Source organism: Cyrtonyx montezumae, unplaced genomic scaffold, assembly GCF_038088225.1.
Source record: "Cyrtonyx montezumae isolate F1298 unplaced genomic scaffold, pur_monq_1.0 scaffold_61, whole genome shotgun sequence".
NCBI classification, from domain to species: domain Eukaryota; kingdom Metazoa; phylum Chordata; class Aves; order Galliformes; family Odontophoridae; genus Cyrtonyx; species Cyrtonyx montezumae.
Window position 1 is genome coordinate 238879 of NW_027072069.1, and position 15284 is coordinate 254162.

General features: G+C 47.3%; 1 protein-coding gene across 1 annotated transcript in view; it reads right to left on the bottom strand.

Moving 5' to 3' along the window:
- Positions 1 to 15284, bottom strand: part of SKAP1 (src kinase associated phosphoprotein 1) — a 122876-nt gene that overhangs the window by 87497 nt on the left and 20095 nt on the right. The window contains exon 4 of the mRNA XM_065750025.1: positions 9309 to 9425. Coding sequence (XP_065606097.1) covers positions 9309 to 9425 — 117 coding nt within the window. The remainder of the gene's footprint in view (positions 1 to 9308; positions 9426 to 15284) is intronic.

Below are 15284 nucleotides of genomic sequence, written 5' to 3' on the forward strand. Positions count from 1 at the left end.
CTGATAAATGGCTTAGCGTCACGTGGGGGGAGAAGTGTCTGTGTTGGGGTACTGCAGGGTATTAGTCCCCATTTTATCTAAGGCAAGTAAACAGTCCATTAATTCAATGAGCAGGAAGATACTAAATTAGGTGGTAATGCAAATATCAAGTGAAAGCAGAGGAAATAATAGCAGGGGACATTGAGAGGTTAGGAATACAGACAGAACAATAAAGCGAGCTTCAACCACTAAAGAATAAACCAGGGTAACAAAAAAAAAATGGCAATTCACCACACATTCAGCACTGGAGAATGTTCTGTTTTACTACTGGGGATGCCAGCCTCTGTTCTTGTTTGTGCACCCCCTCAAAGGAGGTGAGAAAATTGGTCTGAGTCGGGGTTAGCAGCCAGCACACCTTGGGCCAGAGGTATATGAAAATCCAAGTCTCAAAGCTCACGGCACATCTAATTCACAGCTTTGTAACCCCCCCTAAGTGACATGCCCAGCACTAATATTTAAGGGTATGAATACCTAGAGAGCAATTCTTGAATAAAGCTTAAGGAGGCAAGAGTTAGGCTGGATTGGAAAGCTGCACTGACCCAAAGATCGCTCCTGCAGATGCCCACAGTCCTTGAGGGCCAGCAGACTTCCATCCTTTTGGGTAACTAAGAGCAGGTAAAGCAGAGAGATGAGCTCTGAGAGGTGGACAGCACAACCCCATATTCCAACACTGACCCCAACAACCTGAGCACTCCAAATCTTCAAGGAAACACCACCCCTGTCATGCATGTCTCCCCACACACCCCATGCATCAGGTGGTTATCAGGGGAGGGAGAGCGCTCTCAGGATCTGGAAGGAGTTCAGAGAGCATTGGGAGCTTCACTCTGCTAAATTTTGTCCTCCCTTGGAAGATGGGACTTCTCTACCCATCTGCGAGCCCCTCCTAGGCATCTCCTTTGGGAGCATTAAGCACTTCGGCACCAAATGCCTTCGCCCCCGATCCCATATATTTCAAATTAAAATAAACTTCTGATTTCTTCCCCCAGATTCCATTATTTTTTGTCATGCTTTGATCCTCTGCAGAGCATTGGCAGACAGTTTGTATGTGCAGCAGATGGCCAAGTCTTGCTACTAAATACAAAACAGCATTTTGGCCAGAGAATCCACACAAGGTGCTCGGGGCTCCCAGGAACAAAGATGCTATTCCCAACCTGGGTCAAGTGGGCTGTACTCCACATCAGCCCCAGCTCCGTGGCAATTGTGCCTTCCACTCTGATGACTGAATCTTACTGCAAAACCACTCTAATGCTCTCCTACTCCTCGGTTTGTCTTTGACTTCCCTGCCCAGACAAACCCAAGGTTTCTTCCTCCAAAGGCCACACTGAGTGCTGGGGAGATGCTACAGTGAGGGTAACTCGGTTAAACGCCGCGGATGCACAGCCCTGGGCGATGGGAGGAATTGATCCATCTGCCAGAGTGTTTGTGCAAGCACAGAGTGAGGGTGGAGAGAGGAACAGCAGCAATTCACCCATTTCAAACGGCAGCTCCCACTTTAACCTACGAGTGCGGGAAGGAAAAATAGTGGCGAAGCTTTGTAACCAAATAAAGAGAGCTGTGAGCTCAATAACAGGCATTATCCTATGGCAAAGATTTTGTTATTGTTGAGTACTGATTCCTTTATCTCTCAGAGACAATCACCCTTCAGCCAGAGGAGTCTAACCTTAAAACCCCATAACTCAATTTTACATAGTGTTAAAGTTTGGGGGGACATTTGTCAGCACTGGAGCTGATACGATCAGTCTGGAGGACCCTAGAACAAAGAGCACCGGGTGAAGAGCGTGTCACCTCAGCACACATTCGTTTCCTTGATGAACAAGGAGCTATTAGTTGGCAAGAAAGCATTATCAGGTTGAAGGATGGTGTTGATTGTTTCGGCCGCTCTTCCCACGGCGCTGGGTTAGAGCAGCCAGTCCCAGTGTCTGCTCAGCACCCCTGGGCTGTGCCCCAGTGCACACAGGTACCCATCAGCACAGCCTAACATGGACACACCATCCCTTTCAGCTGCCAGCTCGCACAGAGGGTTAAACAATAAAAGTTTAACTTGTTTCAAAGAGCGCTTCATCACCGGATGCCTTCAACAAAGCTACTCTAAAATACACGTGCATGGAAACACGGCAATGCTCTCCTGCAGAATGACAGTGACAGCCACCAGTGGAGCCCCTCTGCTTGTGTAAACCATCGCCAGTTCTGGCTGCTCCAGGGAGAAGCCTGCTGGGTAAAGCTCTGCTTCAAAGGAAATGGCAAGAAAGAAAGAGGGAAAAGGGAAGAGGAAAAAAAAAGGGAAGAGAAAAAAGGAAAGAGGAAAAAGGGAAGGGGAAAAAGAAATTGGAAAGGAAAAAGAAAAAGGAAAGAGAAAAAGGGAAGAGGAGAAAGGGAAGAGAAAAAAGGAAAGAGGAGAAAAGGAAGAGAAGAAAGGGAAGAGGAGAAAGGGAACAGGAAAAAGGGAAGAGGAAAAAGGAAAGAGGAAAATGGAAAGAGGAAAAAGGAAAGAGGAAAAAGGGAAGAGGAAAAAGGGAAGAGGAGAAAAGGAAGAGAAGAAAGGGAAGAGAAGAAAGGGAACAGGAAAAAGGGAAGAGGAAAAAGGAAAGAGGAAAATGGAAAGAGGAAAAAGGGAAGGGGGAAGAGGGAAGAGGAGAAAAGGAAAGAGGAGAAAAGTGGAGAAAAGTAAGAGAAGAAAGTGAAGAGGAGAAAGGGAAGAGGAAAAAGGAAAGAGGAAGAAGGAAAGAGGAAAAAGAAAAGAGAAAAAGTCTTTTCCTCCTTTTCCTCCCCCCAGTTGTCCTTTAACACGTTTCGCTTTGGAATCAGTTATAACCAGACTTTAAATTAAATTCTCCAGGACAGTGGCTTTATTTTTGCACGCAGTGATTTCCAGCACCACATAACCTGAGTAATAATTTAATGTATTCCCCGTGGCTCACATTGAACCAAATATTTACGTACGTGCTTAAGTCACAATGAAGTCAGCAGTAGCTGAGCATGTGTTAATGTGTGTATATATAGCACGGGCTTTTATTGCTGTCCAGACCATTTCCCTCAGCTGGGAATTTCGTATTTCAGGACTCGTTAGTGATCTCAGACTGATCCTGCAGTGTACCATTGTAACTCCCATGAGCAGTTCCACCCAGGTGAGGAGCCAACAGCTAACCCTGGCTGTGGGATACAGCTGTTTTATCCTGACCACGTAGCAGGAGCACGGGGAAAGCCCATGTTCTGTCGGCTCTTGTGTCTGCTTGTCCTTCAGACACGTCCCATGCAGGAAGGGAAGCTTGCCCTGCTTTCAGACACCTCACTTTGCCATTAGGAAAAGCCTCCTTTGCATCCCCTGCTAATTATGTCACTATGCTCAAACTTCTAGCATGCAAATGTGATGAAGTTCCACCCCGACACTTTGCTAACACGCATTTCTTGCCTATCGATCCCTCTGCTGGGGAGCATATCAAGGCACAAAGTGTTTATGCTTCAGATTTACATCCTCATGAATAAAAAGGCCTTTAGGAGGTGGGTGCGTGATCCCAGCCCCCCCCTCCACAGCTACAACCCAACGCTTCCATCATTCATGTGGGTCTGACACAGGGATGCTCAGTTTGCCATGAGAGAAGGCTGAGACAGCACCCAGACCTCACCAAGCCCTACAGAAATAACCCACAGGAGGAGGGCACTGCCTGCTGCAGTCATCATTCAGCACTCCTTCCTTGCCCATGAGCACCAAAAAAAATCCCACTAACACCTCATTGTTAAAGGCTGTCCTCCAGGTATGGCAAGCACATCTATTCATTTGATCCCACACTCATGAAACAATCAGAAAAAAACTTTAATTATGCTTTCCCCTGTTGGCAAAGAGCAGAGAAGGAAGGGTTTTTTTGCTTTAGAAAAGCTGCATTAATAAGTTATTAGTACTGTGCTGAGGTCTAAGTAACTTGAGTTATAACTCTTGCCTGAAGTGCCACAGACCCACACTGCTGAGGTTTTACACCGCATTTCATAACATTTTGGGTACTTTAAGAGCTCTTGCAATAAGGAATTACTGCAGAATCTCAGCTTAAGAACCAAACAAACATCCCAGTGGTTAGGCAAAAACCCCTTCCAAGCCACAAACCGAGGCATGCAACACCCACAGGCAAAAACAATCACACACATGCACATAAAAACAACTCTGAGGTCGACAGCCCTCAGCTGCAAATATCCACCAGGACCTCACATCCCACTGAGCTGCAGGAGCCCTCCTCCAGACCCCCTGAGCACTGGAAGGGCCTCTCAGACAGACTTCCAAAACATCTCAGTTGGGGGAAGAAATGACTCTGAGCTGAAAATGAGCACCCACAGAACTGTGGGCTCAGTTGGGTGCCCTCTGGAGCATCACCTGCAGCTCAATGTGCCCAGCTGATGGGAGTTGCAGCCACAACTCAGAGCCGCTTTCTATGCCTTGCACAACAGTTTGCTGCAGCTGTAAAATCCCAAACGAGACCACGAAGGTTGGTTAGTTGGTTTTAAATGAAAGCTGAATATCTTGGTGGTGTTAGTCCTGCCCATTTGCTCCAAAGGTCTGAGCTCTCCTGGGTAACACTCACAGCCATTTGGGCAGCCTGCAAGCAATCCACCCTCCTCCCGTCCATCCCCAAATGATAATCCTTCATACAGAGGTGAACAGAGTTGGTCTGCATGAAACACAGCCAAACCTTTCTGACCAGAGCACCACTCCAACAACTGACGTGCACAGTGCCATTAACACGCTGAGTGCCCATTCAGAAAATGATAACTCAAAGAATGCGAGCTTCAAGGAAGCCCAATTTCTTTACATCACACTCCACGAGTACACACATCCATATTATATTTTCAAAACTGATTCTGATGCCATGGATTTTTGCCTTTTCTCCTCTCAAAACTTGCACTGAGCTGATCAGATTTGCTGGCAGCCCTGGAACAGAACTGGTGTCCTGCAAACACATGACCCATCTGTGCTATAAGCCCTGGCTCCCTAGGATGATGCCCAAGGAAATGACCCACGAGGGACCTCCAACAGCAATCACGCTTGTCAGACCATTCCCAAAACGTTTCTTGTGCTGTTTCATCAAGTACATCAACAGCAAGTTTATAACAGCTCAGTCAAAAGCAACAAAGGACATGTCTGGACATCGGGGAGACAGAGATAATTGCTTCTAATGGGATTTTAAAAGAAAAAATATAAAGCTTTCAACCTGTAAAAGGCACTCCTCTGTGGACATTCTGGGTTTGATCTATACAGACTATTGAACTTGTGGACACTCAGCATTCCTGCAACAGTCGGGTTCTTCGTCTGCAATTTATTTCATGCACTTTTTAAAGAAAATCATACCCAAACTTCAGCAGCATTTGGGCCAGCAGCATGTGGCTTGGGCTGCCCGCGCCACGCCAGCCCTGAGCCTGCTGCCCACAAATTCAGCCACCCTGAGCCCCCCCAGCATCGCTGCTTGGGGAAGAAAAACCACAATTTCCACTTCAGCTTTGGAAAAACAAATCTGTGCCGTTATTGAGCCAACCCAAGGGTGTCGCTCAGCCCACGCCGTGCTGCCAAAACCCTCTGCTCACGCTCCCACAGCGGTGAGAAGAAATTCGCAGAACCACCTGCTTTGTTTGCTTGGGTTTTTTTGTTGTTGTTGCTTTTAATCCAGACACCGCTTATTTCAAGGTCGAGGCTCAAAAATAACCACCTAAAAAACCCAACATCCCGACCGCTCGACCGCCCAACCGACCCCCGCCCGGGCTGCAATTCCGCCCCCTCGCCACCAGGGGGCGCTGCGGAACTCCGGCAGGCGGTGCGCGGCGGAGCCCGCGGGTGGGACCGCTGTCCCCAATAGAAACACGGAGGAAAGAAGGGGGAATTAAAAGCAGGGGGTGTAGCTGCGTGAGCACGGACCGTCTGGAAGCGAGAGAGCACGGTTCACAGCATTGAACGCTTCCGAGGGAATGGTTCGGTGCTCCTGAATAAGCGTCAAGGGAGAATGTGACACCCGAAGCCAAACACTTGGTCCGTGCAGGGGATGCATCGAGGCCACCAGGGATGAGGCAGTAACTTCCAAAAGAGCTTTACAGCCTCGTCCTCTGCATTTGCAGGCTGGTTTGTTAAGACAGAGAGCAGCTGCACACAAAACTTGCTGCAGGATTTTCCCTACAGGGTCCCATGTAACAGAAGGCCAAGCAGGAAGAAACAGAGCCACTCCGGGATGCAAACAGATTGAAGAAGTAAAACAAAGCCACATCACCTCTTCATGGTTTCTAATCCCCCCCAACCTTCAGTATCACCGTTCCATTTCTCCTTGTCCCCCTCTTCCCCAAGCCACTGGGGCGCAGTGATGCACCATCTCACCTACCGACCTCCACAGCTTTTAAGATAGAAGCTATTTTTAGCAGGTCCTTATGAAGCAAAGGGTGCTTTTGCTGTAAGATTTGATTTTCAGACACTCGGGACTCGGACACTTTAAAAACACTGCCAAAACTGGATGAGCTGCGTGTCTGCCCACAGTCCCTCTGCTGACACAAGGGAAGAAATCCTGGGAATCAGGGCTGAGATTTCTTACCACGGAGACCATCCCTAACAGAACCCGTAAAGCACACTCCTGTCACTGTCAGTTATGCCCCCTTCCACATGCTAACATATACCTCTTATACCAAATAATATGTAGTTTTGCTTCTCTCGTGGTGACACCAGCAGTGCAGCCACCACGCAGGGGCTGCAGTGGCCACAACCCCCAGCTCTGTGTCATCGTGCTTTGACACTGGGTGAGTCATTTGGCTCCAGCCTCAGTGTCTCTCTCCAATGAGACACCACCAGCTTTGTTATGATAGGAGAAGCGCTGCTAAAGAGCCAAGGGGAAGGAAAAAAATACAACCAACCAACCAAACAAACAAAAAAAAAATGATAAAGCAGTATCTAGAAGTGCTCAGTGTTAAAGCTGCAGCCTCTCCAGCCCCTCAGGAAGCGATACCTTACGCTCAGTAAAACTTAAATCAACGAGCACTGGCAGACTTTGCAATCTATCCATTTAAAAGAAAATATTTCTGAAAAGTCTTCCGCAGTCTGAGCAGAGTACATTACGTGGGAAGTGTCTCATCAGAAATACTTATCATTATAACAGTACTTTGCACTTCCACAGAGCTTCACAGCCTCCCAGCACTGTACAAACATTAGCTTCTTAATCACTCATTAGGGACAATCCTATAGAGCAGGGCCATGCCTCATTGAGTAAAGTCATCCCCAACTCACACAGCCCCTCTTGCTCCCTCCGGAGACGACTGGAAAGGATCTCTCTGATTCCCAACATGAGTTTAGAGCAGGAAAGGAGAAATCTGTTCAGAATGAAAGTGAACAGTGGCAGCATTACTGTCCCCAAACTCCTCTGTTTTTTGCAGCGAAGAGCATCGGCCCAGCCAGAGGGATCTGCCTCCACTGAAGCCTTGAATTAATAACACTTGGGAGTTCACAATAGCTTGGGTTGGAAGGGACTGTAAAGATCATCTGGAATTCAGCTTTTCTTTTCCTTCAGTGTTACCGTTCCAGATTACCAACAGTCTGAATCTAATCAACCAAAACTGCCCAACTTTCATCTAGAACGAACACACACAAAGCCCACGATTTGCTGACATTCAGCACTCTTATCAGTTTCCAAGAGCTAACACCTCATTTAAATGTAACTGCTCTCAAAGCCAGGTTTCTTACCTCCCCCCCCTTTCCTTTTTGTTGTATGCAGTTTTTCTGTGTTATCAATCTCTTGGCCATTCACCCACTTGGGCAACCTTCCATCGAGCCTGGCATTTCATCTGTGTCTGAAGATCTCCAGTGGTGCCAAGTGTTTGCATACCTCGCAAGTGTTATGTCAAACTCTGCCCCTTAGGGCTGCCAAAAACCACCACTCAAAGTTAGCAAAGCAAATACCATCTGAGACAAGCTTAATAAACATGCCAGGAGAAACCCTAGGCTTCGTGAAGACATCGCTCACCTGACGAGGCCGAGCCCCAGGTCCTCAGCACCCTTTCATGCCCCAATTAGCCCAACATCCGTTATCTCTGTCGCTCATTCTCCACCAGCACGCTGCCTAAGTGCATCACTTCTGATTCCTTCAAAGAACCAAACCCAAATTCCTCACCTCTCCATACTGCAGATCCTATCTATGAGACCAACTACCAGACCTAACCATCAGACCAACCTTGTCTCTACTCAGTCTCAATGAAGCTGTTTTTAATTGCATGAATCAAGATGTATGAGAGATAAGCTTAGTGCTTTGCTAAACTTGGTGCCCATCAGCTCTTTAGGCCTCATCCCAAATAAATCCTCATTGCTCTGTGTTCTTGACTGATGACTACCAATCCACTAACAGGAGTGGGAGTAGATGTGAGAGAATACACTGAGCAGGAAGAGGTGGAGAAGAACAGGGAAAGAGGTGGAGAAAATGAAAGAGAAAAAGGATGAGGAATGGGGAGTAAGAGCATTGGGGAAAGTGCAAGGGAAGTGAAAAAGGAGGAGGAAACAAGATCTGTGGGAAGGAGGAGATTGAGGACCTGAGACCAAAGCAGTCAAACCTTCACTAGGGCCCACAGATAACCCTGGAGAAGATAGAACTGTCTCCACTCTGTGGGCTCCAATTTCAATAGCACAGCACAAATCCATCACCCCTAAACCACCGCTCACAAGCAGAAGTGAACCTCACAGCAACTCTTTGCCCAGGAAACCTCTGTCTGGCACTTAATGCTCTGGAATCTGCCCTTGGCCTCAGTGTGCCAGCTCACATCCCCTGCTCGGCTGGGAGCACTTCTACACTATTGGGAAGACAGAGCTCCAAACTCTCAAGTACCAGAAGGTCCAAAAAAGGCTTTCCAAACAGAAATGAGTCTGATTTTCCTAAGGTGGAAGGAGACATGCTATGGGAAGATGACATAACCCCTCAGAAGTGTGCGGATGAGCACCCAAGAAGAAAAGCACCCAGAAGTTGTGTATTAATTTTGGAAAACACTACCACTTGTCAAATTCTGCTCTTTCCCATCACTGTTGCTTATACAAAACAAAACAACCAATTCCAATTTGCTCCAGGATGATCACAAAATATATTGAGCTTCAGCAATACCGCATTAAATTCGGGATCGCCGTAAGGTGTTATAGGCATTGATAAAACAGGCATCAGTCAATAAAAACCAACACCTCCAGCGTTAGGGGACGGATGAAATACGAGTCACACAACACTGCTCTCACCTTTCCATCTTCTTCACATGACGACTTCTAAAAGATAGCAGGGACTTACCGTCATCCTGCAAGTCCGATGGAAGAGAGACATCAGATGTCATGGAAGGGGCCAAACTCCAGCTCTGATTTTCATCAGAACTGTCCTGCCCAAAGCCAGCATCGTGCTGATTCTCTCCTAGAAAGAGAGCAAAACTTGATTTTAGTGAAGATATTGACAAATCTAAATCTTATTTCCTACACCGAGGAGTGTTTCCTCCTGTTTCCAACCTTCTGCTGAAGGTGGAACCCAAACTCACTTTGGTGGGTAATTAAGGGCCAGATTAATCATTCAGGGCCAAGACAGCATATTTCTGCTGCAGTGACACTCGTGCTACGTATGTATAGAGTTGGAGGGCACACAGGGAAGAAGTTGGAAATGTAAGCTGGCAGTCTGGCCCCAAGGCCTGTTCAATTCAATGCTCTTTCACTCAGTGAAAAGCATCCACCTGTAGAAAGGAGATCACAGAATCCCACCACTTTCTTCACTAGAATGAGGATCTTATAGTATAGGAGAAATCTTTGAGCTCCTTGGGTGACTCCGTGTAGTTACAGTAACATACAAATGAATAAAGCAGTGCATCCACGTGGAGTAGGACATGGCATCGAGCGGATGTTTTCCTAAGGAATTCGTTACTGACATTGGGCTTTATGCAGAAATCACTCAGCTCCAACAGAAAAAGGTGTCGACATAAAACTTAAAGTGGAGCACATGTAGCCTACGTGGCTGCTCGGCTCAAACAAAGCCAGAAAGCCATTTTTCAACTTTTTGCCTTTTTTTTTTCCTGAATACACACACCCCAGACTGCTGATAACGGAGGTAAAGACAGCTGGCTCCTCATTCAGCACACAACAAACAGCACGAGAGGTGAGTTTTCAGCTGAAGTTAATTGTGTTCAAACAGCAAAAACCGTGTCCCAAACAAAACTGATCTTAGCAAACACAGAAAACTGTGCCCCATAGTTTGAATCAAGCACTGATGAAAGGGTAATGAAGGCCTGCAACTGGAGGCTCTCTTCCTCCCACCAACAAGAAATGCATTGAGGGAGCAGCAATCTTTCCAGCTCTGTGCTTTGCTTCCAACAACCATCTCAGCCTGCAGTCTGATGGAGGAAAAAAAAAACATATATTCAGAAAATAATATTCTCCTTTTGGAAAGTGCACGGTTCAGCATCTGCATGACCAAGATCTTCTCATTTTAAGAAGAGAGCTGCAGGTCCCCAAGCCAGAAGGGCAAGCTGCAATTCCTGCTGCACGATCACACCTAAGGGGAAGCAGAACTGCAGAGATCTGTGTCCATGCACTACTTCTAGGGAGGTCATGAGGAGTGAGCAAAGCTTGTCCCTCCGTGCTGCAAAAATGCAATGCAGTTCTTGCGTGTGCCCCCATGAGGGGCAAAGCAATCAGGTGTGAAAAGCAGGACTGCAGTCCTGTGCTCCAGTGGCCACACTGCAGTGAGTGGAGCCTACCCATGAACGCACTGCTGACCTTGGGGAAGTCACTGCATGACGAGGGGATGTTTCTTGCCCAGTTTTACTGGAGCATCTTTAGGTCTTCAAATAAAAAGGCTCTGAAAAGCTCGTGTAAAAGGCTGCTACCAAACAGCACCAGCTCCCTGGCACAGGAGAACACGGTGATCATTCTGAGTAGCACTCCTACGTGCCGTGCTGCAGCACCGCAAAGATATCAGCATCGTGAGACAGCTTCTGTGAGCCCATTCAGCCTTAATCCCTTAAAAGAACATTCTCCTTCAAGCAAACCGCGCGGTATTACGCCAGGCTTTTCAAGCCAACATCAAGGTAACAGGTGTTCCCTTATAACGAGATACAGGTGCAGCATTATTGTGATAACGAGCAAACTGTTTCTGGTTTCTGAAGAGCAGGAGGCAGCGTGGCACGGTGCAGCCGTCTCGCTAGGGAGGAGCAGCTCAGGCACTGAAGCGTGGCTGCAGCAAGTCACAAGAACAAGGACCCGGGCAGGAAAGTTATTTGCAAGAATAAGTCACTGCCTCTAACATCAGAAGTAGCTGTTGCACGCGTAAAGCACGTGAAAGAATGAAGCCACAGGTGTCCCAAATGTGAAATATCGTAGAGGAGGGATATGCTCTTCCTTGGAGCAGCTTCACTCTCTGCTTACGGGAGTGAAAACCTTTTGCACGTTGCAGTAACCCACTCAAGAATGCAGAGGCTGCAGAATGTACATACAAGGACGTGCCAAGCCCAGCAGGGCTCTGAATCGAGAGCTGCTGCAGCACAAAGGCATTCTGTTTGGTTAAAGTATTAGGAATATTTTTAAAGTGCTTTAGAGCTACAGCAACGACGATCAACAAATGCTCTGCACGCAGCTACTCAGTGCGAGTTAGGAAGGAAGGGAACGGGGATTTGTTTTACAAACTTTTGTGCTTTAATCTCCTTTTCCATTAAGTTTATGGAGCAGCAACAGCTAGTTGAGTCCAAGCAGAAAAAATAACCAGCAACTTGTCAGGGGCCAAGCTATTGTTTTGAACGAAGAAAAAACTCATTAGCTTTTAATGAAAACACGGGGAATAAAAACCAAATAGCACAGAACTCCAGCAAATAATTACCCCGCACCTGACGCAGAGCTGCTCTATTTTCCTACTCAGATCCTCAGCAAAACTCCCCAACTCATGGCTCTTTGGAGCATGAACAACTGCAAGACTGACACCAAGGGGAAGAGCAAGAGGTTCCTTGGGCTTACACCTCATCTTGGGGTCCCCTGGCACTGCTTGGCTACCCCCAAGTGTGCTCAACACCCTTTTGTCCTCTGTGACTGCCGTGGCACAGGGAAGATAGGAAAGATGGTGAAGGAAAGGGGAGGGGAGGAAGGGGAAGAGGAAGGGAAAGGAGAAAAGGAGAAATGGAGAGGAAAGGAAAAGGAAAAAAGGAAAAGGAAAGGAGGGGAAAGGAAGGGAAAAGGGGGATGGAAAGGTTCTGCTTCCTGATGTTTTCTGTGGAAGGAGTTTCTTGCATGGAGAGACCTGAAGGCACTGTGTGCAAATATCACAGATCCATTGCTTCATGTGCCTCGACTGGGTCAACTGCAAAGGGACAGATCGTGTCCACAGGGTTGGGGTGCCATGCCATGCCAGGGCCTGCTCAGAGGTCAGGCACACCGTGTGCTGGAGGGTCATGCAGAAATATTAGCAAGAAGGGAATGCAAAGAACTCAATTAAGCATTAACAGAACTGAGGGAGCGGCACAAGAGCTGCTGGCTGCGAGGAAGGGCCATGCAAGCTGTGCTTTGTGCTGGTGTTGCTGGAAATGGCAAGCTCTACAGCTCTAGCAGAGCAGGACTGGGAGCAAATGTTACAGAAATCTTCTGTTCAGACTCTGTTTTGCAATGCTTCTGCAGTGTGGTGTCAGAAAATGCCTCTAACAACTTTCTCCCTTTCCACAAAATGAGGAGGGGGCAGTTAATATGAAGTTAGAGCCTGAGGTTTCCTCTCTTCGAGCTGTAGTTTGTCCCTCATCTACGTTCAAAAGGCGAATTAAAGCATCACGACACAAAGAGAGAGAAAGAGGACTTAAATAGGTGAAAGTGCTGCTTTGTAGGACGGGGAGCATCTCCACTAACTTGTTAGGGGAACTGCAATTAAGCTCACTTTGCATGCAGCGGAGGTCTTTAGGTACCCAGAGTTTCATTAAGCATCTTTTTAGAGCACAAGAAAAATCAATACCGAGTTCCATTTACACTTTATGATAAGGTATTTTGTGCCAAAGCGGAAGTGAAATCCCCAACTCTGCTTAATATTCAAGGAAACCAAGTTCCTGCTTTGAAGTAATGACTCTTCAGCATCACGCTACAGATAAAGGTCTCCAATCAAAATCCTGTCTCCCTCCATGCTCGACAGTGTTAATAGCTCCAGATTTTCAGGGACTCATTTAGCAGTAACGCGTTCCCCAAAGCGGAGCTGTAAAAGTATTATCAATACTGTGGTTTAATATCCCCAACTACAATCGCTGCTGAAATTACAGAGAATCACATGGAAACACATCGACAGAGACACACCCACACAGTCAGCACTGCTCACACGTAAATATATTACAGTTGAGCTTTTGTAATGTAGTTAAGGCTCCGTCAACGTTGCTATTATAAATTATATACCTTTTAAAACACATTTATGCGCTAGAAAATGTATGATGGCTCTTTTTTGAATGCCTTAAAGGCTTCATCAGCTCCTAAGCACCCATATGGATTTGTGTGATTTGTCCCTGTGATTAATACATGAACAGCTGAGGTTTTGGCACTTTCTTCACACGGACTCCTAAGTTCCTTTTAACAACATTATATACGTCGTGAGAATCTGACACTGTCTATCACACATCACTGTGCTGATGGGTCCTTCCTCCCCTCCCCAACTGCACCAACAACATTCACCAACTGCAAAAAAAACCCAATCCAATATCTTATCTACAGATCTCAAAGTGTTTATCCTGTTGCATAAATATCTCGCAGGGGGAAACTATGCGTGGAAAATAACTCCCTCTCTGTTTATGCCGCGTTCTGTGAGCAGGACGGGTTTACTAAATTGTAATGGGATCAAAAGCAAAGCGCGGGACCTCCTCTCAATCAGGAGGAGCCAATTTATCCTTGTTTTCCAAACGTCGACCCAAACAGGTCTTGGCCGGCTGACAAGTGAATCCAGTCCAAGACTAATTCCGTACACTCAACATCCACTTTTTTTTTTTTTCCTAATTGCACGTAGTAAAGCAAATTAATGGTCCACTAAAACTGCCACTTAGGTTAGAAAACCGACGGGAAAGTCGAAAGCGCTCTCGCTGGGATCTCTCCCCCCCCCCCCGCGCTCGGCCTGCAGTGGCGCGGCGCGGCCAGCAGGGGGCGCTGCAGTGCGCAGCATCGCGCGGGGTGAGCGATGATGAGCAGCTGGAAGCTTCGGGAGACAACGGCAGCTTTGCAGCTTTGGGGAGCAAAACCTGCTCCTGTCGGAGCCCCCTGCAAAGGGCCTGAGCGTTTGATGGTGCCGAAGCCTGCGTAGTGTAAGGCAGTTGTGGGGGATAGCGCTGAGGAAGCGCGGAGGGTGATGGGTTAAACTGTTTTCTCTCCTTAGGTAGCGAAGAAGCTTCATGGCAACGTGGGGGAGGAAATAACCTGGAGGTTACTGATGCACTCGAAGCAAAGGCTTCCCACCAGTGCTTAAGAAAGAAAAAAAAAAACCCAATCCTGCTCTCATACCAGAAATGCCACCCTGCCCGTGATGTTCAAGAAGTCTGCAGTTTGAAAACCTCACCTGAAAGAACACTTCAGCAGGGCTGCCCTGTAAAATCACAAAGCTCTTGCTTATGAAACTGAGCTTATAGTAAACTCAGGGGCCCAGATAACTCCCCAAACCCAGGGAGGCAGAAAAGCTGCTGAGCTCACCCTGCAACATGGCTATTACTCCTGATTTTCTGTATCCCCGCCAGCCCCTTGTGTCACTCTTCAGCTGAGCTCTCCTCTCCAGTTTTCTCTCCCCCCTCCTTTTCTCAGTGTGCATTTTGCTCTCTCCCTCCCCCTCTGACTTCCTCCCTCCTGCTCCTCTCTTGCAGCCCTTGGCACCCTTTCAGTAAAGGCACTGTGTTTTCCTCCTCTTAAGTGGGCAGCAGCTACACAGAACAGCTGCTGACAGGGGAAGCACAGCACATCTCAGCCTGGTTAGGAACAAGCCTGAAACCCAGAGCAGCAGCAGATTCCCACGGGATGTAAACAAGTAAACAAGATTTATTCTTTCTTTTATGAGCTGGTAACACCCCAGTGAAATACAAAGCCCATCCAACGAGAGCAAAGCCATCTAAAAGCTACCTACAATTTGTATTTCTGGCCACGTGAATTATTGCTCGTGAGCCTCTTTAAAGAGGCAAAGCCTTCATTGAAAGAATGCAGGGACACTGAGGAACAGGAAGATCACAAATCTGCACTTTGGTTCATCCCGAGTTAGCAGCTCTGCTAGGAACGCAGCAAAACAGTGGCTGAGAAGCCA